This window comes from Zootoca vivipara, chromosome 2 (assembly GCF_965207765.1).
Source record: "Zootoca vivipara chromosome 2, rZooViv2.hap1.1, whole genome shotgun sequence".
In the NCBI taxonomy this organism is placed as follows: Eukaryota; Metazoa; Chordata; class Lepidosauria; order Squamata; family Lacertidae; genus Zootoca; species Zootoca vivipara.
In genome coordinates, this window is record NC_142584.1 from 7,041,888 (window position 1) to 7,069,749 (window position 27,862).

Consider the following 27,862-nt stretch of genomic DNA (forward strand, 5'->3'; position numbering starts at 1 on the left):
GTTCAAAGAATAAAAAGTCACTTGTTAATTTATATGAAGTTAAAAGCAATGCCTTTAGGAAACTCCAGCACTGTAAACTACAGGGTTAGAAAATTCCACTAGGTTTTACAAGTCCTCTTGGTTTTACAAGTTGTCAGGACATTACGTTAGATACAACATAATGGAAAAGGCCTCATGCCAGACATACCAAAGAGATTAATTCAGGCCAATTACCTGTGATCTCCAGCTGCCAAACCCAGCTCTCCAATGAGATAAAAAGGGAGAATGTGTGAGCTTCCCAGAGGATCCTTTCACCTTTGCTGTCCAGGAGTCTTGTCTCATCTCTCTCTGTCTCTCTCTGTTTCCCCTTCTTGCCCTGAGGAGGAACAATGGCTCAACAATCAGTCAGAGTCTCTAAGAATTTTAGCACCTCTTCAGCTGTTATCCCAGGGAGCCGAAGTAGCTTCAGCACGGTTTCGGTCTCCCGGGGAGGTGGTTCAGGCTTTGGACGGGCCAGTGGTGGCTTTGGCAGCAGAAGCCTCCATGGCTTTGGAGCAAGTAAAAGAATCTCCATGGGTGGCTACCGTACTACTGCCAGATCTGGATATGGTTATGGATTAGGTCATGGAGGAGTTGGGTACCGGATTGTAGGTGGTGGTGGCTATGGCTATGGAGCTGGCGCTGGCGGCATCCATGAAGTTACCGTCAACCCAAATCTCCTGGCTCCTCTGAACTTGGAGATTGACCCCACCATCCAGAAGGTGAGGAAGGAAGAGAAGGAGCAGATCAAGACACTCAACAACAAATTTGCCTCCTTCATTGATAAGGTAAGTTTCTCTCTGGATGCCATCCTAAAAACTTTACGCTACTTTAAAACAACTTCCTGCCTGCTCCTGTTTAAACAAGCTCTACTGACAATAGAGGGCAGCTGTTTTCTTTCCCTGCTTACTATATCCTACCAACATTTCATCGCTAGAAATAGACACAGCCGTGTACAGTGGTACCTCGGTTTTCAAACGTCTCTGTTGATGAAAATGTTGGTTTTCGAATGCCGTAAACCAAGAAGTGAATGCTTCGGTTTTTGAACACGTCTTGGAAGTTGAACATGCCACGTGTCTTCCGTATTGAGTTTTCCATATTGAGTTTTCCGTATTGAAGCTTCCATATTGATTTTTTGGTTTTCGAACGTTTCAGAACTGGAACGGTCTTCCGGAATGGATTATGTTCGAAAACTGAGGTACCTCTGTATTTGTGGAGGATCCTTGCTCTCACATCATGGATCACTTCCTGATGGTTAATTAGAGATGGGAGAGAACTACAACTCCCACTACCCCTGGTTATGAACAATGGCAGCTGGGTCTAATGGGAACTGTAGTCCAAAAAATCAGGAGGACACTGGGTTGGGAAAGGAGCATCTCCTTTCATATTTCAGCTGTTTTGTGCAACTTAGCAGCATGACTAAGCATCTTAAAACAGGAGTAAATCCTCTGTCATTGATGAGAATGTCTTTTCAAGTAAGGGTGCTTAAGACCAGTCAATAGGTAAAGTTAAAGGGACCCCTGACCGTTAAGTCCAGTCTCGGACGATTGGGGTTTTGGCACTCATCTCGCTTTACTGGCCGAGGGAGCCGGCGTTTGTCCGCAGACAGCTTCCGGGTCATGTGGCTAGCATGACTAAAGCCACTTCTGGTGAACCAGAGCAGCGCATGGAAATGCTTTTACCTTCCCGTCGGAGTGGTACCTATATATCTACTTGCACTATGACATGCTTTCAAACTGCTAGGTTGGCAGGAGCAAGGACCGACCAATGGGAGCTCACCCCGTCGCGGGGATTTGAACCAGCGACCTTCTGACCAGGAAGCCAGGCTCCGTGGTTTAGACTACAGTGCCACCTGCGTCCCAAGACCAGTCTATAGTTGGAGCTAAATCAGGGGGTAGAACATTAGGTGATTGAGAGAAATTTCACTTGTTTATATTTTACTGACCTTAAAAATGTGTGACTAAAGAAACCAAGGTTTCTGCGCCAAGGCGTTTGATCCTCAGTCTTAGAACCAGGAAAGTAAGTGGGGTATTTTCAAAGGTCAGAACCTTGCCCCTTTGGTGTTACAAGCCAGATATTCTCAGATCGACTCATTTAGTTTCAACAAGAACCAAGGTTGTTAGGATAGTGGAACCAACCTTGATATTTCATCACCTGCTCTAAGCACATTTGTTTCATTTTGTGTTTTCAGATAATTGATGGGGATGGGTGAAGAAATTCAATTTAGTTTGCATTTAATGGCAAACGTACCTAATTTGCACTTTCTGAAACAGTTGCATGAACTGAAACACTGCTGCTCTTCACATTTTGCAACGCAGTTCTCCAATGTGTACAAAAATGTGCACTTAAATACATATTGATTTGCAAAATGTGTCTGTTAAGGGAAATCGCAGACAAAAAAGAGGGACTTTTAAAAACAAATTCACAAAATGATATAGAAATGTGTAGAACTTGAACTTAAGCTTGGAATAACGGAGAGAAGCTGAAATTGACAAGAGTCCCTCATTCCTGTGTTGATCATTACACTTGGGCAAAAAAACCCACAATTTTATATATATATATATATATAAGGCACAAATACAGGATGGGAGACACCTGGCTTAAGAGCAGTACATGTGAAAAGGATCTAGGAGTCTAAGTAGACCACAAACTTGACATGAGTCAACAGAGTGATGCAGCAGCTAAAAAAGCCAATGCAATTCGGGGCTGCATCAATAGGAGTATATTATTATTATTATTATTATTATTATTATTATTATTATTATTATTATTATATTTCAATAAATAACATTGAATACCTGCACACCAGCCCTTTCCTTCATTCATTGGCTGGATAGAGAGAATTCAAACCACCCTCAAATAATTGCATTTGAGTGTTTTTGAGTTAGCCTCCCATGTCCTTACATATATTTGACTTGTGGTGACATTTAAGTATTAGATGCAGGATTCCCTAGCTCTCAGGGGTCTGCTGTAGCTCAAGTGTGGAGAACCTTGAGCCTTCTGGATGTTGCTGAACTCCCGTAAGCCCCAGAAAGCATGGCTCATGGCCACAACCATGGGAATTGTATTTCAGCAACCTCCAAAATGCCAAAGGCTCCTTACACCTGCTGTATTTGGATCCAGTTTCATTCTCCTGCTGCACTGCATTGGCAAATGATGCAAGATCAAATTATCTAACAATTAAGGTCTGGTTCTTCAGCTAAAACACATAGTGTCATTGGAAAATGTTTAGATAGCTTTGTGTACCGTGCATAGAGTTCAGCTTTTGCTTGTCTTGTGAGAAAGACCTAGAGATGATGAAATTTGAACAAGGTGCTTCCAGTTCATAGCTCAAGGTCTCAAAATGCTGTACCCACCTATGCAATATGTGAGATTAAAGGAGAATTTAGCATGGGATTGTTAGGAAGAAATGAGGACATGAATAAAGATGGAGGTTGTATTTGGAACACCAGTTAGCCGTGCAAGATATCAGACTCCACTTCTTGGTACCTACCAGAAGCTTTTAAAAAATAAAAGTCACAATTGATCCTGTATCAGAATCCATAGAAAATTCACCATGCTTTTTTTTATTAAAAAAAGCAACCAATAGACACAATTGGATGCATGTGTCAAAAGATAACACTTCCCGGTTTCATTCCTATATCTTTCCATTTATCCACCATCTGCAAAATTCCTGGACCTTCTGAATCATTTGAGACTGACCACTATTTCAGCTGCTTTTAATACTAGCTCATTGGGTACAACCTGCCAGCTTCCTGTCACATTTTCTATGTAAAGTATTTGTTGTGACAATTTCTTGCAATCTATTTAAAAATAGAAGGGAAAGATGTTAAGATATAATCACCTTTGAAGGTGTTATAGCTTAGCACCCCGTATTCTGTTTTGTCTGTACACAATGCCGACATTCAACATATTTTTCTCTTGGCGGGATTCATTCAGGTCCGTTTCCTGGAGCAACAGAACAAAGTGCTGGAGACCAAATGGAGCCTCTTGCAGGAGCAAAAGATCACCCGGCGTAACCTTGAACCTTTATTTGAGTCATACATCAGTAATCTAAAAAATCAGCTGGATCACATTATGGGACAGAGACCACAATTAGACATGGAATTGAAGAACATGCAGGATACTGTGGAGGACTTCAGGAGAAGGTGGGTACTGTAAAATTATTATTATCATCATCATCATCGTTGCATGGTAGGGGGTTGGACTAGATGATCCTTGGGATCCCTTCCACATGTACAATTCTATGATAACCACAATTAATTTATAAATCAACTTCTGCACAATTGTCTCAAGGCGGTGTGCAGTTAAAAACAGCAAACGAAAAAACCCCAACCAGTTAAAAGCATAACAACAGGAGATGCATTGAAAAGAAGACAATACAAATTAGTCCATCAAGACAAAGAAGCATTTATCCAGTTAGGGAAGTCTGTTGGAACACAGTTGTTCCTAGAAAGTGCAGGTGGTGGGTGTCTTTCAACAGGAAAGCTTTTCCACAACAGGGGCAGCCACACTGGAACCCCTGCTTCAAGTTACTGGCACATACTGCAGCAATCTGATTGAAGGCAAAAGAGTGCAAAAGAGACAAATGAAAATGAGTCTGTCTCTCTTCTTCTACTAGTGATCTCCTTGGCTGGCTGCTGAGGCTCTAAATATGAAGCAAATCTCGGTCAGGGAAAAATCTTATTTGTTTTTGGTCAAATGTCAAAATTCAGCCTGGCTGGGCATCTTTGGGCTGAGGGCCCAAACTCCAGCAGCCCCCAACCATGACAAAAACCTCTGAACCTCCTCCTCCTCCTCCTCCTCCTCCTCCTCCTCCTCCTCCTCCTCCTCCTCCTCCTCCTCCTCATTGCAACCTGCCAGCATTCACCCACCTTTCACTCTGGCCCAAACAGTGGTGGTGGTGCTGAGAGAGAGAAGCAGTGGATTCCACTGTCTATTTGCTCATTGGCTCTTTGCCTGGAAAGCAAGCGGGTGGTAGGTAGCGATGGGGAGGAAGAAAGAGCAGGTGGTGACAGCGTTTAGAGGCCCCAAACCAGGGGCCATTGGGGACGACGACGAACGAATTCATCTCCCCCACAAATAACCCAGAGATGCATTTTAAATAAAAGCACACATTCTACTCATGTAAAAACATGCTGATTCCCGGACCGTCTGCAGGCCGGATTGAGAAGGTGATTGGGCCGGATCCGGCCCCCGGGCCTTAGTTTCCCTACCCATGCCCTAAACACTGAAAAGATTATGGTGTCCACCATGTGCAATCTATATATATATATAAATGTAAAAATCATGAAAGTGTGGGCTCCACTTTTCTCCGTAACTGCTTGACCGATCGTCCTGAAATTTTGACACAACGATCCAGGCCACTCCCCGAGTGTTCCTAGAAAAAAAACCCCACACATCTCGCACCTCCGCAGGTACAAACCTCTTTTTCAACAAAGTAAAACAGCGCCCTCAAGTGCATTTCCTCCCACAGTACACCCCCTCCCTTCCTGTGAAATCTACACCACACCCACGAACCCCACCTCCACCACGAGATCCACCACTCACATACATACATCCGGCAGAGGTATTGAAGACCTCAGCAGAACTGAAAACAGGCCTTTATCAGCAAGACAAACCAACTGAAAACAGACGTTTTGCAGCATCAAGGCCCAACATTGCAAACCATTACAGGATCTAGTTTCATTGCAATATTTTTATCTACATTAGTAGAAGCTCCCTTGGTTTAGGTGAGGACAGGAAAATGGCAGAAGAGTGGAGAGAACAGGAAGTGCAGCAAAGTTCTGACTTTGCCCACGATGATTTCTTTGAAATGCCAAATTTTCCTGAATTTTCCTTTTCCTGAAATGCCAAATTCTTTTATATATGTGTATCATTAAATTGCTGAACACCCAAGTTCCAGCAGCTTCAGAAGGAAGCCATGTTGGCCAAGGAAAGTGGAAAATTGTAAGATGATTATTATTACCGATTCTTCACCCTAACGTCCCATGGCAAGCCACAACAGCTTAAAATACAACATTAAGAATGGTTTAAAATGAATTATAATCACTATATATCGAAATACACACACACACACACACACACACACACACACACACACACACACTATTGGTTCGAAACTGCCCCCCAATATAGGTTGCACCCTTAACATGAAATTGTTTTGAAAGGAATCTCTTAAATCTCCAGCACCATCCAAAGTATTTTTGTTTGGCATTTTTACAATCTAAAAATCAAATGCAAACTTTACACTCGTTTCACAATAGACATACTGGGTGATCCTTTTACAAAAACCACTAAAGTACACCAAAGTTCTGCATGGCTCCAGAGATGGGCTTAAATCACAGCTTCTCTACTTGCAAGAGCACAATTATAGGCCACACTCAAGTTTTATATAAACCAGATTACAGTAATTGAAAATGTGCAGCCTGTGTTCAGATGAATATGGAATGAACAGACACCCAACCACCCACACCCCTCTTTAACGGGGGTTTAGATGTTGTCAAACGGCCTTTCTCCATTGCTTGGTTCCAGGGAACTAATGTCATAAGACGAGCCTGCTGGATCAGGCCCACTGCCAATCTTGTCCTGTTTTCATGGTAGCCACCCACATGCCAAAACTGCATTTCCAGAAAGGGACTGTTTCTGCTGCACCTTCTGGCCACTTCGCATTTGGCAATATTTCAAGAAAAGAACGGTGAGGACAGACTGATCTTGGCCTCTCCTCAAAGTAAAGTCAATTAAACAAGTCCAGGCATTTTCATTTTTTAATTCCTTCAGAAATACGTACTGTAACATCAACCAAGGCCAAAAGCCAAAACTCCAGGACACTTCAGGGCTCACAATGCTCTGTTTTTAAGGCCAAGTCTTAGTGATTTTTGTGGGCTTGTAAGGGGGGCACAGCACATTGAATACCTCTTGATCTGGGGTTGCATGGAGAATAGGCCTGAACATGAGCTGCATTTTTCACCAGGATTGATGAGAGGAGAGTAATTCTGGTTTATTGTGGTGTTAGCTCTTCTTACAGCCTCCCACTCCCTTCCTCAGGCATTGTAGGTCTAGACTAGGCATCCCCAAACTGCGGCCCTCCAGATGTTTTGGCCTACAACTCCCATGATCCCTAGCTAAGAGGACCAGTGGTCAGGGATGCTGGGAATTGTAGTCCAAAACATCTGGAGGGCCAAAGTTTGGGGATGCCTGGTCTAGACCATCCCACACATCCTGTGTGCTTTCCAAAGTCTTCAACCTGTGCTTCCCAAAGCCTTCTGTCTGAATTTGCTCTTTACTAGGGTTCTACCCCAAGAAAGCCGCCATAGATGCTCAGAGCTGCCATAGATGCTCAGCTTGGTCCCTGTGTCATTGGGGGGTTGGAGCTAGGGCCTCACTTGCTTCTGAGCCCTGGGGCGCTCCAGTAGCCCCTTTCTCTAGGCTATGGGGCCTGAGAAGTCACACCAGCCTGCATTCCCAACTGTTGGATCTGGGGTTTTAGAGAGCACTGAAAAACCCCACTCCTATGACTGTCTCAATAAATTGATACTTAACATTATTGCCTTAAAGCTCATAAATGACAGTTAAGCATTATTCCCCCCCCCCTCACACCAAGTATTCCTCAAAGCCTAATTTTCAAAGTGAAATTCTAAAATAAAATTTGAATTCAAACATTTTGATGGCTGCTAGCTTTAAATGTTTTGAAAGGATGTGAACAAATGCACAGGAAGATTAGTTTATGAAATGCTATTAGGCATGATACCTAAATGGAACCTTCACGTTCAGAGGCAGTATATCTTATTTAGCAGGAATGCTTGAGACAAAGAACTGAGGGGGGCTCTTGTGGGCTTGCTGGAGTCATATGCTGTGCTATCTGGACACTGGTCTGATCAAGTAAGGCTCTTAAGGACTTATGCTGAATTTGGAATTTGTGTAAACTTTCCTCTTAGCTTCAGCAAACATCAGTCTTCAAACAGTGATGTCCCTCCTTTTTTGCACATGGGTTCCATCCTTCTACTTTAGTCTGGTGAAAGACCCAAAGATTATTGTGGCAGGTGACAGATGGCGATGGGAAACTTTAAAAGAATTCTGTGAAATAGGTGGGAAGGTCTTTTCCCGACACTCATCCAGTGGGAATGAGTCACTCAATTTCTCCCTTCCTCCGACAGGTATGAAGAGGAAATCAACAAGCGCACAGGTGCAGAAAATGATTTTGTGGTGCTCAAGAAGGTGAGTAATGACGTGTAGGTGGGTTTCCACGAGGCAAGACATAGAGATAACAGCAAGAACCTTTATTGAACTACATAACTGGGAAACAGGGGCAAAGCAACTGCTTATATATATTTCTGAAAGCTTGGGCCACTCCCACTCCCAACGTGATTGGCTGCCTTAACTTCAAAGCTGCGAATCACAACTCAGAGTTCAATGGCAGAGGCCCCAATCCTGAAATGTTTTGTGATTGGACATCCTGTATCAAATCAGAATAAAGGAGCTCAGAATCCTTAGTCCAGACTCAAGGTCAGGCAAACACAGACCACTGAATACATAACAGTAACTTCAGCACATTCGGCACAGAGTGATGGGACGGCCCCTTTAAACGAATGCATGCTTGAACCCTTGCACTTTTAGGGGGAACTTGTGGTTTCATTTTGGCTGTGGGATTCAGGTCTTTGATCTTTTTCTCTCTTTCCAGGATGTGGATGCTTCCTTTATGAACAAGGTTGAGCTGCAAGCCAGAGTAGATTCCCTGGCTGATGAAATCAACTTCTTGAGAGCTTTCTATGAAGAAGTAAGAACACCTTCAACTTAATTCAAATTGTTTCTTACTTAATATGTCGCTCAGATGCCATAATAAAATACAAGCGGGACTGAAAGATGAATGGATAGACAAAATACCAAGAGTTAGGCCTGAGATCTAACCAACCAAGCCCCAAAGAAGTCTCTTGAGGTGACTGCATCCTCAATATTAGCAAGAATTGGGCATGGGCTTTTTCCAAGCAGGGTTGTAGACTATTCTAGGGACTCACTTTCCCATCTAGTATAGTAGAGATGGGTGAACGCTCCAGACGCTGCTAGACTACCACTCCCATAATCTCTGACCCTTGGCCATGCTGGCTAAGATGATGGCAGTTGGAGTCCAGCAGCATCTGAAGAGCCAAAGTTCCCCATCTCTAAAATAAGCTACATGTTGCAAAGTTTCCTTGCTCAGTGTGGACTAGTGCTTGAATGTGTTAGAGATGTGGGTGTCGTTCATCTCAGTAAGCCCTCTTTCTTTAACGCCCCCCCCGTAGGAATTAGCCCAGTTGCAGGCCCACATTTCTGACACCTCTGTCGTCCTCCAAATGGACAACAACCGAAGCCTGGACCTGAACAGCATCATTGCCGAGGTCAAGGCTCAGTATGAAGACATTGCCAACAGAAGCAGGTCTGAGGCAGAATCGTGGTATCAAAGCAAGGTGAGCAGTTCTTAAGTGATGGGGAGATGGGTTTGAAATGAGGAGCCAGGGCTCCAAAGCCATGTATCTAGAGTGGCCATGTATCTTACTTGCAGAAGACAGTCCCTATTTGAAGAGCTGTTGGAGGATATTCCTGTACCTCAAGGCGTCCTCTGTTTGAAAGGCTGTCTGATCTAACTCCACTGAAAGATAAAGAACCCTAAGAAAGGAAAAGATGGAGGATCTTGAAGTTGCCCATCACCAATGAGCACCTGGGCTGCAGACTGAGCAGGCATGAGGGTCACCTGCTCACAGCCTTCCCAATATGGGGAGATGCATTGTGTGCCTATTTGACCTGTAAAAATTATTTCTAAATTTACATCTGTTTACATGTGCACATTTTATGCAAATGTGCATCCTCCTTTATCCTCTTTGGAGTTTTTTTCTCTTATTTTGAGGAAGGAGTGACGCATTTGCTCTCTTTTTGGCAATTTAAAAGCGGCCACCCTATGTTTGCCTCCATCAAAGTTTGCACTTCAGTAATCGAAATAAATTCGCCCCTTTTTTGCCTCTCAGTATGAAGAATTGCAGCTTTCCGCTGGAAGGCACGGAGATGATCTGCGCAATACAAAGACTGAGATCTCTGAGCTGAACCGCATGATCCAACGACTCCATTCCGAGATCGACAATGTGAAAAAACAGGTACTGCCACGCAGGGCTGCTGAAAATTTCAACTAAAGGAGCATTTCATGGCAAAGCTGGCAAGGGGCAGTGGGAGCTATGTAGGGGGGGAACCTAGAGGGAAGAAACATAAACTTTATTTTGTACTAGGCTTCAAATGACCTGTTTTGCTGATGACAAATATTTTACTTAATTCTAATTAAATTATCCTAAGTTGCTCTGAGCTGAGAACATTGCCTTTTCTTCCCCTCCCTCCCCTAGTGTGCCAGCCTGCAGGCAGCCATTGCCGATGCAGAACAGCGTGGAGAACTTGCCCTTAAAGATGCCAGGATAAAGTTGGCCGAACTGGAGGAGGCTCTAATGAAGGCCAAGGCGGACATGGCTCGTCAGCTTCGGGACTACCAAGAGCTCATGAACGTCAAACTGGCCCTGGATATTGAGATCGCCACCTATAGGAAGCTGCTGGAAGGGGAGGAGAGCAGGTTGGTGGAACCCAAGTGGGCTGGGGTGAAGTGTGAAATGCACCGCTAGACTGCCGGTGGAAAAACACCCTCTCTTGGTGTGGACAGACCCCATCCTCCTCTTGGATCTCCACCAGGCTTCTTGCCAACCAAGATATCGCCCACGGATGGAGGAACTGTGGCCCTCCAGATGTCATTGGACTCCAATTCCCATCAGTCCCCACCAGATTGGCTAGTGGTCAAGGATGATGGGAGTTTTAGTTCAACAACATCTAAAGGGCCACTCCACAGCAGTCAAAACTGTTCATGGCTACAACACACATATCTACTATAGGCCTCTGTTGACCAGTGGTCAATTATGACCTTTGTTGGCCATAATGTTTACATTATGCTGACGGGCTCTGAAAGCTAAAGCAAACTTTTTGACCAGCCTTCTGGGAAGAGGAGAAGTTTAGCAGGAGGCACCCTGGCCTACCACTACCACCTGGAATCTCTCACTGTCACTGGGTCCCTTGCTGATGCTGAGGCCTCCGTTCTGGGTGGTTTGCAGTTTCAATCTAAGAATGCTGCCATGGGTTCGTGGTAGCTGCCATGTTTTTTTTTTAAAAAAACCCACAATGCCATTGGAAAATGGAACTTCCTGGGCACTGAAGTTTGGAAAATGAAGATGGCAGCTGCAACTGTTGCTTCTGGGCCCCCACCAGACAACTCTCTGCCAAACAGCCCCTTGACTCTGGACACAACCATTGGGATACCACAGCTCCAAAGACCATTTTGCTCTATCACTTTGTGGTGGTGGTGATGGGGAAGAAGAGAGGATTGCTTGTCCTCATTCTAGTGATCATTTCCTGCACATGGATAGCAAGTTGTAAATGAGAAAAAGTTTGCAGCTTCCAATGGGATTTCTCTATGCACAGAATACTAAAGCCTTGCCAATGCCTTAATGCCCTTGAATAGAACAGTGATCTTACTGGCATTTTTTAGCTCTTCAGAATTACATTTGAACCACTGCTATTTTTCCCCAAGCTGCTGGGTCATAACAATTAAAGTGACTTCCGTTAGAGAATATTGGGTAATAAAGGTAAAGAGAAGTAAGATTGGTAAATGGTTAAAAAGAAGTTATAAATTGGAAGAAAGAAGGTAATCTTAGATTTGGAAACTGCAATAATTAGTGATTGATAAGGAACTCAAGAAGGGGAAATGAGGAAGTCTGAAATATTTGGATTAGAAATGGGAGAATATGATAATGTTTTATGCCTTTTTTAATTTGGGTCTTTTTTCTCTCTCTATCTTTCCTTCACTCTTTTATATACAATGAATAAGAATGATTTAAAAATAAGGTTATGAAATGTGATATAAGATGTAATTTTATGATATCTAGATGAGATTTGGAAATGGTAAGAGTTAATTTTAAACAAGGATTGTAAGAAGGGGAAGGGAAGATGTTGGAAGAAGCAAAAGGGGATATACATTGTCTTTTTCTTTTGCATTTTGTATTTTTGTATCTCTTTTAAAAAATTCTTTTTCTTTTGTTTTTATTTTTTATTTTTTCTCTATGTAAAATTCAATAAAAATTATTTTTTAAAAATAAAATAAAGTGACTTCCTTTGCTCTCTCTCTCATTTAACAGGCTTGCTGGAGAGGGAGTTGGCGCCGTAAATATCTGTAAGTAATACACAAGTGAATCACAGAAACTCACAATCCTCTAATGAATTATCTCATACCACTGATCTAAAGAAATAAAGGATCAAAGGAAATGCCTAGTTATTGTATCAATACAGAAATATTAGGTTGTGGAATTCTTTATGCCTTCTTTGATGTTCCTCAGATGTATTAATCCATGAATCCTGAACTTCTCCTCTGGTCCCTTTGCAGCTGTGGTCCATTCATCTGGAGGCACGAGCTACGGAGGTGGAAGTGCCATGGGCCTTGCAGGCGGCATGGGCCTTGGCTACGGAGGAGGCTTCAGCACTGGAGGAAGCAGTTTCACCTCTGCTGGCGGCAAGGCCCTATCTGGGACCATGAGTTCAGCCCGGGGGAGCAGTTCCAGTATGAAGATTGTGTCGAAAACCTCCACAAGCAGAAAGAGCTACCAGAACTAAAGGTGTCCTTGGCTAAGTCAGGGGTGGAGACAGCTGTGGTCCTCCAGGTGTCACCAGACTCCAACTCCCATCCGGCATGGCCAGCAGTGAGGGTTGATGGGAGTTGAAGTCCAATAACTGGAGGGCCACCAGTTTCCCCATCCCTGAAAGTAGTCAAATTAGGCAAGGCTGACTCGCAGGTGCAAACTAGGCATAAGAGTGTTGGGTCCCACTCAAATTCTGTTAAGTGTGGGTCTGGGGCAGGGCCATGTTTAAAGCACAGCATGAAAAAGCTGGTAGGGGGAAATACAGAGTGGGATGGAGAGAGAAAGGAGAGAGATCTACGCAAGTATATCAATGCAGTGCATGAGAGATGAAGTAATGAGAACACCGCTTGCATTTACATTGTGGAATCGTCCTGATCCAGCAGTTCTTACCAGACAGTACAGGTGATCTAAAGTGCTTATCAACAGTTTCTCAATGGCAAATTTTACATCCACAGTTCCAGAGTTTCTGTTAGGAGATATACCTAGCCCTATCTGGGTTGAAACTGGTATCTTCTGCATGCAAAGGCGATGCTCTCTGCCACTGAGCTGTGGCCCTCCCTGAATTCCCTGGAAAGATGGATTGCTTCTTAAACTCCTCTGGTAATTGTATATCTGTGAGAATAGGTGTCTCCTAAAAACTCTCAGTTTCCAGGGGAAAGCCATGACTATCTACAGTGGCACAACACTGATTAAATGGATAGCACAGATGGGGCGGCATCTGCTAGGGTTGCCATGCAGTAGTCAATTCAGATTTGCGATATGAAAATATAACTGATATTCTTAGTTGCTTCATCACCACTCATGCATTGCACTGATGTAGTTATGTAATACTTCTGCCATTTACTCTTCCTCCCACTCTGACCATCAAAAGATGCGAGATCTGTTCTCCATAGGTATCAGGATTGGAGAACACACACACAGGGCAACTGTCTGTTCTATATATTTCACTGTGCATCATGCAGTTCTGCCATTGCGATTTACTATGCTTTCCATTGGCTAACCATATGTTTTTAAAGTACATTTTTAATTTTCACATCTGCCATAAAGTACATATTGAAGTTAAAATGCATTAATTGTCCCCTAATAAAAGCAATTCATTACTTTCTGGAAATGATGGGCATGATCCAGCCAAAATTAAAGGCATTTCGGCACTGTTGGTTTCTGCAAAAGAGTTATGTACGTCTCTTCCAACAAATTCAATAGGATGGGGGCCTTTGGTCTTGTTTCCTTCTATAGCTAATAATACTTTCTTGCGGGTGGGGGGGGGAAGAGTTGCAGAGCAAATGTTAAAGGCAAAAGGCTTAAACCTCTTCCCTCAACACTGTAAACCTGATTCAGTTCCCCCCCTCAATGTAGTCATTAAAATATAATCAGGAAATCAAGTAGTGGATTTCCCTTTTCATATTTTGTTTTACCCTTAAGAGTGATTGGGTAATGCTTTGTAAAAGCCAACCATGTGAAATACCTTCCGGAGGAAATAAAGAAATAAAGAAGAACTGTCATTTGTAATTTGGGTTTCCATAAAACATATTGGGTCCCTGAACATTTTTCTTGGAAGGTTTTTCTCTGAAATAATGCAGAATACACAAACCCTATCTATATAAAATTTGGGAAATCTGAATGCTCTTCAAAAGACAAATGTGTTTCAGCGGTTCATTGAAAACATCCTGGGTTTTCGAACGAGCTAAACTCTTTGGGATTAGGAATCCGAAATCAGTAAAAAAAATGAAGAAATTGTTTTAGTGTTTGCAGCAAAAATAGTAGCATTTTTTTTGTTTTTGTTTTTTGTTGCTGTTTTCAAAACAATAACACGTCTACAGCTCAGCTGGCTTTACCCTGGCTTTGGGTGAATTAATTTTCCCAGAATGTTATGTATATTATGTATAAGAGTCTGGAAACATGTATAAACCCCAGAATGGTCGTTGCATAATCAATATGTAGCAGAATCACCTGGAATAAGCAAAAGGGTCATATCAGTTTATTGGCTCCATGACCGATGGCTCCTTGTAAGGAAAGGGGATGTATTTCTGGCTATAATTGTAATCAAACCACCACAGCACTTGTTACTTTTGTGTTTATGTTGAAGTCTTTCCAATTTCATGCCATCTCCATAATAAAACTTCTGTTGATCAAAGCTGTGTGCTTCGATTCTGAGTCTGGGTGCTCCTTTCATACACCTTGTTTTAAGGCCTGTTCTTTTGTTGCCGCCCTCCAAAGCTCTCATGGAAAAGGCACATGAAGAAGGGCCTCAGAGGATGATCTCAGAGGCCAGGTAGGTTCAGATGCAGAGAGGCGGTATACCTCAAAACCTTGAGGTATTGCAGTCCTGAGCAGTTTAAGGCTTTATAGGTCAATATCAGCAGTTTGAATTGAGCCTGGAAACTATTAGGTAGCCAGTGTAGTCAGACCAGGATCGGTGGAATATGCTCAAACCGTCTTGCCCCGGTGAGCAACCTGGCTGCTGAATTCTGCACTAACTGAAGTTTCCAAACCATCTTCAGAGGGAGCCCTACGTATAACGCATTGCAGTAGTCAACGCGTTGCAATATGAGCACCTCCTGTTTCTCCCAATGACAAACTTGAGTATATGGGTCCTCACTTGTGGCATCACTGACTTCACAATGGGTGTTGCACCTCACAAAGGAAGACCACAGGAATGTCAAAAAGAAAGAAAGAAAGAAAATGTGCTTAGTTGAGAATCATTCTCAAGGGAGCTGCCTCAGCAGCTCTCGCTGAGCTTCAAATGTCCGCCTCTATTCCATAGTTGTCAAGCTCTCCCTTTTTTAAAGGGAAATTCCCTTATGCTGAATAGGCTTCTTCACGAGAAAAGGGAAAACTTGACAGCTATGCTCTATTCCCATAATGTTCAAAGATTAAAGTCACTTGTTAATTTATATGAAGTTAAAAGCCTTTAGGAAACTCCAGCACTGTAAACTACAGGTTTCTATGGGGAAATTATTCTGGATTAATTCCAAGGAGATAATGATCTGACATGGTCAACACTTCCTGTTTGTCTCTATGTTTATCTACGTTTAAAGGTAAAGGGACCCCCGATCATTAGGTCCAGTCGTGGACGACTCTTGGGTTGCAGAACTCATCTCGCTTTACTGGCTAAGGGAGCCGGCGTTTGTCAGCAGACAGCTTCCAGGTCATGTGGCCAGCATGACAAAGCCACTTCTGGCGAACCAGAGCAGCGCATGGAAACGCTGTTTACCTTCCTGCCGGAGCGGTACCTATTAATCTACTTGCACTTTGACGTGCTTTCAAACTGCTAGGTTGGCAGGAGCTGGGGCCAAGTAACGGGAGCTCACCCCATCCCGGGGATTCGAACCACCGACCTTCCGATCGGCGAGCCCAAGAGGCTCAGTGGTTTAGAGCACAGCGCCACCCGCATCCCTTTATCTATGTTTACTACCTCCCTATTCTATCCCTTGTGACAAGGCTTTGATGGTTGCCTTTGGTGTGTGGTCTGTTGGCAAATGGCTAAAAACATGCACTGGCCAATAAATGTCTTTGATGTAGGGCAGGGTGGCTCCATAGCTGAGCCAGCATCTATAAAATATTTAGTTTTGGAGTATAGAAGTTCAGAAGTTCAGCAAAGACCGTTGAACACAATGCTATGCATCGAAGGCTACCTGGGGTTCGCTTTGCCACTTCTTCAGGGCATTTATTTGGCAGATTTAAGTGCTGCTTGCTAATGTTTATTTTACTTACTGTTCAGAACAATAGCTGTAATCTCACCCACTTGTTTTTGTATTGCATCTGAATCTAATTTTAAAAGAGCCGTCTTGCATTGAGCAAGACACAGGATTAGAAAATTCCACTTGGTTTTGCAAGTCCTCTTGGTTTCACAGAACATTACGTTAGGTACATGAAGTAATAAAAATAATGGAAAAGGCCTCATGCCAGAGATACCAAAGAAATTAATTCAGGCCAATTACCTTATGATCTCCAGCTCCCAAACCCAGCTTTCCAATGAGATAAAAAGGGAGAACGTGTGAGCTTCCCGGAGGATCCTTTCTCCTTTGCTGTCCAGGAATCCTGTCTCATCTCTCTCTGTTTCTCTCTGTTTCCCCTTCTTGCCCTGAGGAGGAACAATGGCTCAACAATCAGTCAGAGTCTCTAAGAATTTTAGCACCTCTTCCGCTGTTATCCCAGGGAGCCGAACTAGCTTCAGCATGGTTTCGGTCTCGCGGGGAGGTGGGGCAGGCTTTGGACGGGTCAGTGGTGGCTTTGGGAGCAGAAGCCTCCATGGCTTTGGAGCAAGTAAAAGAATCTCCATGGGTGGCTACCGTACTACTGCCAGATCTGGATATGGTTATGGATTAGGTCATGGAGGAGTTGGGTACCGGATTGTAGGTGGTGGTGGCTATGGCTATAGAGCTGGTGCTGGTGGCATCCATGAGGTTACCGTCAACCCAAATCTCCTGGCGCCTCTGAACTTGGAGATTGACCCCACCATCCAGAAGGTGAGGAAGGAAGAGAAGGAGCAGATCAAGACACTCAACAACATTTGCCTCCTTCATTGATAAGGTAAGTTTCTCTCTGGATGCCATCCTAAAAACTTTACGCTACTTTGAAACATGTTCCTGCCTGCTCCTGTTTAAACAAGCTCTACAGTGGATCCTCAGTTTACGAACACAATTGGTTCCAGAAGCCTGTTCATAAACCGAAGTGTTCATAAACCGAAGCGAACTTTCCCTTTGAAAGTAATAGAAAGTTGATTAATCCGTTCTAGACGAGGAAAAACACCCCCTAAAGCAGCAGGGCCTTCGCTTCGATGCCTTTGCGGAGGCCGGGGAGCTCCCCTGGCCTCCGTGAAGGCATCGGAGCGAAGGGCCTGCTGCTTTAGGAGGTGTTTTTCCTTGTCTAGAACAGATTAATCCGCTTTGCTCCTATGCCTTCGTGGAGGCCAGGGAGCGCTTCCGCAGCTGCAGCCCAGCCGCGGAAGCACTCCCCGGCCTCTGGGAGGCATCGGAACGAAGGCCGGGCTCCGATGCCTTCCGGAGGCCGGGCCTTCGCTCCGATGCCTTCACGGAGGCCGGGGAGCGCTTCCACGACTGGGCTGCAGCCGCGGAAGCGCTCCCTGGCCTCTGGGAGGCATCGGAGCGTAGGCATAGAGTTCAGCTTTTGCTTGTCTTGTGAGAAAGACCTAGAGATGATGGAATTTCAACAAGGTGCTTCCAGTTCATAGCTCATAGCTGTACCCACTTATGCAATTTGTGAGATTAAAGGAGAATTTAGCATGGGATTGCTAGGAAGAAATGAGAAGATGAATAAAGATGGAGGTTGTACTTGGAACACCAGGTAGCCATGCAAGATATCAGACTCCACTTCTTGGTACCTACCAGAAGCTTTTAAAAAATAAAAGTCACAATTGATCCTGTATCAGAATGCATAGAAAATTCACCATGTTTTTTTTTTTTAATAGCAACTAATAGACACAATTAGATGCATGTGTCAAAAGATAACACTTCGCCGTTTCATTCCTATATCTTTCCATTTATCCACCATCTGCAAAGTTCCTGGACCTTCTGAATCATTTGATACTAATCACTCGTTGAGCTGCTATTAATACTACAGTAGCTCATTAGCTTCCTGTCACAATTTCTATATAAATATTTGTTGTGACAATTTGTTGCAATCTATTTAAAAATAGAAGGGAAAGATGTTAAGATATCATCACCTTTGATGGTGGTATAGGTTAGCAACCCGCATTCTGTTTTGTCTGTACACAACGCCAACATTCAACGTATTTTTCTCTTGGTGGGATTCATTCAGGTCCGTTTCCTGGAGCAGCAGAACAAAGTGCTGGAGACCAAATGGAGCCTCTTGCAGGAGCAAAAGACCACCCGGCCTAACCTTGAACCTTTATTTGAGGGATACATCAGTACTCTTAAAAAAAATGTGGATGATATGACGAGACTGAGACCACAATTAGACATGGAATTGAAGAACATGCAGGATACTGTGGATGACTTCAAGTTAAGGTGGGTCCTGTAAAATTATTATCATCATCATCATCATCATCGTTGCATGGTAGGGGGTTGGACTAGATGATCCTTGGGATCCCTTCCTCATGTACAATTCTATGATGACCAGAATTAATTTATAAATCAACTTCTGCACAATCCTCTCAAGGCGGTGTGCAGTTAAAAACAGCAAACAAAAAACCCCAACCAGTTAAAAGCATAACAACAGGAGATTCATTTAAAAGAAGACAATACTGATTTGATACTCAGGAGAAAGACCCATTTATCCGGTTAGGGAAGTCTGTTGGAACACAGTTGTTCCTGGAAAGTGCAGGTGGTGTGTGTCTTTCAACAGGAAAGCTTTTCCACAACAGGGGCAGCCACACTGGAACCCCTGCTTCAAGTACTGCAGCAATCTGATTGAAGGCAAAAGAGTGCAAAAGAGACAAATGAAAATGAGTCTGTCTGTCTTCTTCTACTAGTGATCTCCTTGGCTGACTGCTGATGCTCTAAATATGAAGCAAATCTCGGCCAGGTGAAAATCTTATTGGTTTTTGGTCAAATGTCAAAATTCAGCTTGGCTGGGCATCTTTGGGCTGAGGGCCCAAACTCCAGCAGCCCCCAACCATGACAAAAGCCTCTGAACCTCCTCCTCCTCCTCCTCCTCCTCCTCCTCCTCCTCCTCCTCCTCCTCCTCCTCCTCCTCCTCCTCCTCCTCCTCCTCCTCCTCCGCATTGCAACCTGCCAGCATTCACCCATCTTTCACTCTGGTGCAAACAGTGGTGGTGGTGCTGAGAGATAGAAGCAGTGGATTCCACTGTCTACTTGCTCATTGGCTCTTCGCCTGGAAAGCAAGCGGGTGGTAGGTAGCAATGGAGAAGAAGAAAGAGCAGATGGTGACAGATGGCGAGGAGGTAGATTCATGGAGAGAGGGAGCAGGGCATGGAAAGTGTTCTTACCAGGGCCAACCTAAAACCTTTAGATTATGGTGTCCACCATGTGCAATTCAAAATAAAAAGAATACTAACCAGCAGTTCAAAAGCACATCAAAGTGCAAGTAGATAAATAGGTGCCGCTCCAGCGGGAAGGTAAACGGCGTTTCCGTGTGCTGCTCTGGTTTGCCAGAAGCGGCTTTGTCATGCTGGCCACATGACCTGGAAGCTGTACGCCGGCTCCCTCGGCCAATAACACGAGATGAGCCCCGCAACCCCAGAGTCGGTCACAACTGGACCTAATGGTCAGGGGTCCCTTTACTTTTACCTTTAACCAGTAAAATAATGTTTTTAACCAAAAAAAAAGTTCATTGCAAACCATAAACCATAAAAGGAATTATAATCACTCTTAGCTTCAGCATATATCAGTCTTCAAACAGGGATGTCCCTCCTTTTTTGCATATGGATTCCATCCTTCTACTTTAGTCTGGTGAAAGACCAGGAGATTTTTGTGGCAGGTGACAGATGGCGATGGGAAACTTTAAAAGAATTCTGTGAAATTGATGCGAAGGTCTTTTTTCACCACTCATCAAGTGGTAATGAGTCACTCAATTTCCCCCTTCCTCCGACAGGTATGAAGAGGAAATCAACAAGCGCACAGGTGCAGAAAATGATTTTGTGGTGCTCAAGAAGGTGAGTAATGAAGTGTAGGTGGGTTTCCATGAGGCAAGACAGAGAGATAACAGCAAGAACCTTTATTGAACTACATAACTGGGAAACAGGGGCAAAGCAACTGCTTATATATATTTCTGAAAGCTTGGGCCACTCCCACTCCCAACGTGATTGGCTGTCTAAACTTCCAAGCTGCGAATCACAACACAGAGTTCAATGGCAGAGGCCCCAATCCTGAAATGTTTTGTGATTGGACATCCTGTATCAAATCAGGATATAGGAGCTCAGAATCCTTAGTCCAGACTCAAGGTCAGGCAAACACAGACCACTGAATACATAACAGTAACTTCAGCACATTCGGCACAGAGTGATGGGGCGACCCCTTTAAACGAATGCATGCTTTAACCCTTGCACTTTTAGGGGGAACTTGTGGTTTCATTTTGGCTGTGGGGTTCAGGTCTTTGATCTTTTTCTCTCTTTCCAGGATGTGGATGCTTCCTTTATGAACAAGGTTGAGCTGCAAACCGAAGTAGATTCCCTGACTGATGAAATCAACTTTTTGAGAACTATCTATGAAGAAGTAAGAACACCTTCTAGTCTTTTCAGGGAGAAAGAAAGAAGAATTTAGCAACATGAGCCCAAACCAGCTCTGGTTTGCATTTTGCATCTTCAAGCATTGGTTGCTACCAATTAGTTCAGTCTCTAGGGCTCTACTCATATCGCATCCTAACAGAGAGGAAACCAGCTCTTTGTGGCTCAATCCCACACTACCCTGCTGAAGTCTAAATCAGGGATGAGAAACCTCTGGCGTTCCAGATACTGTTGGACTACAACTTCCATCATCCCTCACAATTGGCCATGCTGGCTGTGACTGATGTCATCTGGAGTCTAGCATTATCTGGAAAGCCACAGGATTCCCCAGCCCTGATCCTAGAGGGAAGCAGCTGTGCGGCAAAGTGGATGCAAACATCACATGACTACACTAGCCTTTGAAGGAATTGCATAATTTTTCAAACTAGCATGGATCTTCTTTTCATATACAGGGGGACCTTGGTTATCAAACTTAATCCGTTCTGGGAGTCTGTTTGACTGCAGAAACTGTTTGACAACTAAGGAGCTGCTTCTGGTTGGCTGCAGGAGCTTCCTGCACTCAAGCGGAAGCCGCGGAAGCCACGTCGGATGTTCACTTCCAAAAAATGTTCGCAAACCAGAACACTTACTTTTGACTTTGCCACGTTCGGGAGCTGAGTTGTTTGGGAGCCAAGCCGTTTGGAAACCAAGGTACCACTGTATTACTGGGAGGCCTTGAAACAAGAGCACAAGCAATCAGTTCACACACTCCTGTGCTAACATGTGGATCAGGTCTGGATTCTGATTTTTCCTCCTTTTTAGAAAACATTCAAATTTTAAAAAGAACAAAAGTAATAATAATATACATCTCAAGATATTAATGTTGCAAATATTATCATAGAAAGACACACTTTTCAAACATGATTTAAAGAAAAGCAATAATCCATCACGTAAAAGCCAGACAATTCCACCAACATTCTTTCTATGAATGCATTTTTTAAAAAAAGAAATCCAGTAGTTAATGGAAGGAAACCATAGGCTTTCAAAATACCCAGTATTTTGCTGACTTTTATTATTTTGTATCACAGTGCTAGAGTACCAAATAGGCTGTTTGGCATTGGCATATTGGCCCCAAGCCTTTTAGGGGGTCCGGCAAAAACGGATCAAAATTATCTTGATTGGATCTTGAATGAAAATTGAAATCAAGCTTTCCTAGTTCAATGCTATCCCACTAGACTAGAGCATGCACACAACAGGGTTGGGCTGCAATTTCAACTGCCATGCGGTCGCCACAGAGCTTAATCTTGCACAGCTCAATCAGTTCTGCCATTTCAGCAGTTTTTCCAACAGCATCTTGGCTGTTCTGCTTGAGAAGCTGCCCCAGAAGTATACCTCTTGCTCACTACTGAAATCTTGGCACCTGTTAACAGAATGCAGCTTAATTCAAACTGTTTCTTACTTAATATGTCGCTCAGATTCCATAATAAAATACAAGCGGGACTGAAAGATGAATGGATAGACAAAATACCAAGAGTTAGGCCTGAGATCTAACCAACCAAGCCCCAAAGAAGTCTCTTGAGGTGACTGCATCCTCAATATTAGCAAGAATTGGGCGTGGGTTTTTTTCCAAGCAGGGTTGTAGACTGTTCTAGGGACTCACTATTCCATCTAGTATAGTAGAGATGCTAGACTACCACTCCCATAATCTCTGACCCTTGGCCATGCCGGCTAGGATGATGGCAGTTGGAGTCCAGCAGCATCTGAAGAGCCAAAGGTTCCCCATCTCTAAAATAAGCTTCATGTTGCAAAGTTTCCTTGCTCAGTGTGGACTAGTGCTTGAATGTGGTAGAGATGTGGGTGTCGTTCATCTCGGTAAGCCCTCTTTCATTAACCCTCCCCCTCTGTAGGAATTAGCCCAGTTGCAGGCCCACATTTCTGACACCTCTGTCGTCCTCCAAATGGACAACAACCGAAGCCTGGACCTGAACAGCATCATTGCCGAGGTCAAGGCTCAGTATGAAGACATTGCCAACAGAAGCAGGTCTGAGGCAGAATCGTGGTATCAAAGCAAGGTGAGCAGTTCTTAAGTGATGGGGAGATGGGTTTGAAAGGAGGAGCCAGGGCTCCAAAGCCATGTATCTAGAGTGGCCGTGTATCTTACTTGCAGAAGACAGTCCCTATTTGAAGAGCTGTTGGAGGATATTCCTGTACCTCAAGGCATCCTCTGTTTGAAAGGCTGTCTGATCTAACTCCCCTGAAAGATAAAGAACCCTAAGAAAGGAAAAGATGGAGGATCTTGAAGTTGCCCATCACCAATGAGCACCTGGGCTGCAGACTGAGCAGGCATGAGGGTCACCTGCTCACAGCCTTCCCAATATGGGGAGATGTATTGTGTGCCTATTTGAGCTGTATAAATTATTTCTAAATTTACATCTATATGCATGTGCACATTTTATGCAAATCTGCGTCCTCCTTTCTCCTCTTTGGAGTTTTTTCTCTTTTTTTGAGGAAGGGGTGAGGCATTTGCTCTCTTTTTGGCAATTTAAAAGTGGCCACCCTATGTTTGCCTCCATCAAAGTTTACACTTCAGTAATCGAAATAAATTCGCCCCTTTTTTGCCTCTCAGTATGAAGAATTGCAGCTTTCCGCTGGAAGGCACGGAGATGATCTGCGCAATACAAAGACTGAGATCTCTGAGCTGAACCGCATGATCCAACGACTCCATTCCGAGATCGACAATGTGAAAAAACAGGTATTGCCACACAGGGCTGCTGAAAATTTCAACTAAAGGAGCATTTCATGGCAAAGCTGGCAAGGGGCAGTGGGAGCTATGTAGGGGGGGAACCTAGAGGGAAGAAACATAAACTTTATTTTGTACTAGGCTTCAAATGACCTGTTTTGCTGATGACAAATATTTTACTTAATTCTAATTAAATTATCCTAAGTTGCTCCGAGCTGAGAACATTGCCTTTTCTTCCCCTCCCTCCCCTAGTGTGCCAGCCTGCAGGCAGCCATTGCCGATGCAGAACAGCGTGGAGAACTTGCCCTTAAAGATGCCAGGATAAAGTTGGCCGAACTGGAGGAGGCTCTAATGAAGGCCAAGGCGGACATGGCTCGTCAGCTTCGGGACTACCAAGAGCTCATGAACGTCAAACTGGCCCTGGATATTGAGATCGCCACCTATAGGAAGCTGCTGGAAGGGGAGGAGAGCAGGTTGGTGGAACCCAAGTGGGCTGGGGTGAAGTGTGAAATGCACCGCTAGACTGCCGGTGGAAAAACACCCTCTCTTGGTGTGGACAGACCCCATCCTCCTCTTGGATCTCCACCAGGCTTCTTGCCAACCAAGATATCGCCACGGATGGAGGAACTGTGGCCCTCCAGATGTCATTGGACTCCAATTGCCATCAGTCCCCACCAGATTGGCTAGTGGTCAAGGATGATGGGAGTTTTAGTTCAACAACATCTAGAGGGCCTCTCCACAGCAGTCAAAACTGTTCATGGCTACAACACACATATCTACTATAGGCCTCTGTTGACCAGTGGTCAATTATGACCTTTGTTGGCCATAATGTTTACATTGTGCTGATGGGCTCTGAAAGCTAAAGCAAACTTTTTGGCCAGCCTTCTGGGAAGAGGAGAAGTTTAGCAGGAGGGCACCCAGGCCTACCATTACCACCTGGAATCTCTCACTGTCACTGGGTCCCTTGCTGATGCTGAAGCCTCTGTTCTGGGTGGAGTTTGCAGTTTCAATCTAAGAATGCTGCCATGGGTTCGTGGTAGCTGCCATGTTTTTTTTTTTTAAAAAAAAACCCCACAATGTCCTGGGCACTGCAGTTTGGAAAATAAAGATGACAGCTACAACTATGGCTTTCGGGCCCCCACCAGACAACTCTCTGCCAAACAGCCCCTTGACTCTGGACACAACCCTTGGGATACCACAGCTCCAAAGACCATTTTGCTCTATCACTTTGTGGTGGTGGTGATGGGGAAGAAGAGAGGATTGCTTGTCCTCATTCTAGTGATCATTTCCTGCACATGGATAGCAAGTTGCAAATGAGTAAAAGTTTGCAGCTTCCAATGGGATTTCTCTATGCACAGAAAACTAAAGCCTTGCCAATGCCTTAATGCCCTTGAATAGAACAGTGATCTTACTGGCAGTTATTAGCTCTTCAGAATTGCATTTGAACCACTGTTATTTTTTCCCCAAGCTGCTGGGTCATAACAATTAAAGTGACTTCCTTTGTTCTCTCTCTCTCATTTAAAAGGCTTGCTGGAGAGGGAGTTGGTGTCGTAAATATCTGTAAGTAATACACAAGTGAATCACAGAAACTCACAATCCTCTAATGAATTATCTCATACCACTGATCTAAAGAAATAAAGGATCAAAAGTATTTTTCAGCAGCAAAAAATATACCCAAGGAAATGCATAGTTATTGTGTCAATACAGAAATATTAGGTTGTGGAATCCTGTATGCCTTCTTTGATGTACCTGAGATATTTTGCCGGAGGGAGTTTCAGACTTCACATTTTGCTTTAGGTAACATCAAATTCCAACCTAACTTGTACACAGAAATCCTGTTGCTTTCATGAAATATTTTCCCTGCAGAGGAACCCACAAAATCACTTCAGCATTTCACTTCAAGTGAGATTTCAATGACACTCTAACCTCCACAGGTGCCCTAAGGATGTCAGAACACAGGGCTGAATTCAACAAAACCATTGCATTAGGAGAATGACTGATGCTAGCACAATGAATCCCTCATTCTCATTCCCCTTGCATGCCTTTGTCCACACTGCTGTGTAGGCAGGTTTGAGAATACTGTGTGAGCAGGGAGAGGACAGGGAAGAGACGTTCCATTGTGAGCAGAGCCAGTGCGGTGTAGTTGTTAGAGCACTGGGAGACCAGGGTTCAAATCCCCACTTGACCATGAATCTCACTGAGTGACCCTGGGCCAGTCACTGCCTCTCAACCTCACCGACCTGCTGCAAGGATTAAATGGGAGAACCATGTATGCTACCTTGAGGTCCTTGGAGAAAAGGGTGGACTAGAAATGCGGTAAAGAAATAAGAAAGGTACAACCCAGTCTAGCACTCTGCCTCCAAAAGATGGCAAGATGGCAATAAGAAGAGGCCTGCTGGATCAGACCAATGGTCAGTCTCAGTGATAATGAAGCTGTGGCCCTCCAGATGTTGTTGGGCTCTAGCTCTCATCAGCCTCAGTCAACATGGTCAGGGTGCAGTCCAAGAACATCTCAAGGGCCACAGGTCCCCCATCTCTGGTCTATCTAATGTAGAAGGTTGCTTCCCACAGTGGCCAACCAGATGCCTCTGAGGAGCCCACCAACACGACCTTAGCACTACTGCTTTCTCCCACGCTTGATCCCCGGCGACTCCCCGATGATGAAGGAAATTAGAAGGGAATCCCAAAGACAGGGTGGGATAGTTGCAGTATTATGTACTTGGGAGTAAACATGTGGAGGATTGGGTTGTATGTTGATAGGTGTGGGGAAGAAGTTTAGTGCCCCCCCCCTACATATGCATAGATGCTATTGGTTTGTTTTGCTTTTGTTATGTTTCTACAGTGGAACCTCGGTTTTCAAACGTAATCCGTTCCGGAAGACCGTTCGACTTCCGAAACATTAAAAAACCAAAAACTCAGTACAATAGGGAAACTCAAAACGGAAGCATGTTCGGCTTCTGAAAATTGTTCAAAAACTGGAGCAGTTACTTCCACGTTTTCAGCATTTGAAAGCTGAAATGTTTGACTACAGAGGCCTTTGAGGTTCCACTGTATCTTGTATTTTTATGCTGTGAGCTGCCCTGAGATATGCAGATAAATGATGGTATATAAATTTAATTGATTGATTGATTAATAATACATACAGTCTAAAGCTGTGGACATGTACCTCCCATCTTCCCTCCCTCTCCCATCTTATCATTTTACCCATGTTATTACTGAGTCTTTTTCTCAAAGACTGTTAATCCAAGAACCCTATCTATATAAAATTCGGGAAATTTGATTGCTCTTCTCCTCTGGTCCCTTTGCAGCTGTGGTCCATTCATCTGGAGGTACGAGCTACGGAGGTGGAAGTGCCAAGGGCCTTGCAGGCAGTGTTGGCCTTGGGTACAGAGGAGGCCTCAGCACCGGAGGAAGCAGTTTCACCTCTGCTGGTGGCAAGGCGCTATCTGGGACCATTGGTTCAGCCCGGGGGAGCATTTCCAGTATGAAGATTGTGTCGAAAACCTCCACAAGCAGAAAGAGCTACCAGAACTAAAGGTGTCCTTGGCTAAGTCAGGGGTGGGGATAGCTGTGGTCCTCCAGGTGTCACCAGACCCCAACTCCCATCTGGCATGGCCAGCAGTGAGGGTTCATGGGAGTTGAAGTCTGACAACAACTGGAGGGCCACCAGTTTCCCCATCCCTGAAAGAAGTCAAATTAGGCAATACTGACTTGCAGGAGCAAACTAGGCATGGCAGTGTTTGGGTAATGCTGCATAAAAGCCAACCATCATGGGATGACATTCATTCTTTCCATATGAAATATCTTCCAGAGGAAATAAAGAATAATTGTCATTTGTAATTTGGGTTTCCATAAAACATATTGGGTCCATGAACATTTTTCTTGGAAGGTTTTTCTTTGGAATAATGCAGAAAACACAAACCCTATCCAATTAAAATTCGGGAAATTTGATTGCTCTTCAAAAGACAAACATGTTTCAGCGGTTCATTGAGAACATTCTGGGTTTTCTAACAAGCTAAAGTCTTTGGGATTAGGAATCAGAAATCAGTAACAAAGAAAAAGAAAATGTTTCAGTGTTTGTAATAAAAATAGCAGCATTATTTTGTGTTATTCATTGCTGTTTTTAAAACAACAACACATCTACAGCTCAGTTGGTTTTATCCTGGCCTTGGGTAACATTCCCAGAATGTTATGCCATTATGTATAAGAGTCTGGAAACAAGTATAAACACCAGAATGGTCTTTGCATAATCAATATGTAGCAGAA

At 44.0% G+C, this 27,862-nt stretch overlaps 2 protein-coding genes across 2 annotated transcripts; both read left to right on the top strand.

Moving 5' to 3' along the window:
• The first annotated feature begins 300 nt into the window (after positions 1-300).
• Positions 301-14,856, top strand: LOC118077401 (keratin, type II cytoskeletal 75-like). Its single transcript, XM_035101026.3, has 9 exons — positions 301-806; positions 3,958-4,166; positions 8,175-8,235; positions 8,699-8,794; positions 9,297-9,461; positions 10,017-10,142; positions 10,383-10,603; positions 12,213-12,247; positions 12,458-14,856. Exons 1-9 carry the CDS (start codon positions 369-371, stop codon positions 12,682-12,684), a joined length of 1,578 nt encoding a protein of 525 aa, XP_034956917.2. The 5' UTR covers positions 301-368; the 3' UTR covers positions 12,685-14,856.
• A 1,951-nt stretch (positions 14,857-16,807) lies between these two features.
• LOC118077390 (keratin, type II cytoskeletal 75-like) lies at positions 16,808-27,131 on the top strand. Its single transcript, XM_088664379.1, is given in 9 exon segments — positions 16,808-17,220; positions 17,222-17,243; positions 18,492-18,700; positions 20,247-20,307; positions 20,771-20,866; positions 22,764-22,928; positions 23,483-23,608; positions 23,849-24,101; positions 26,905-27,131. Coding segments are annotated over 9 exon segments (1,572 nt in total).
• Positions 27,132-27,862: the final 731 nt, after the last annotated feature.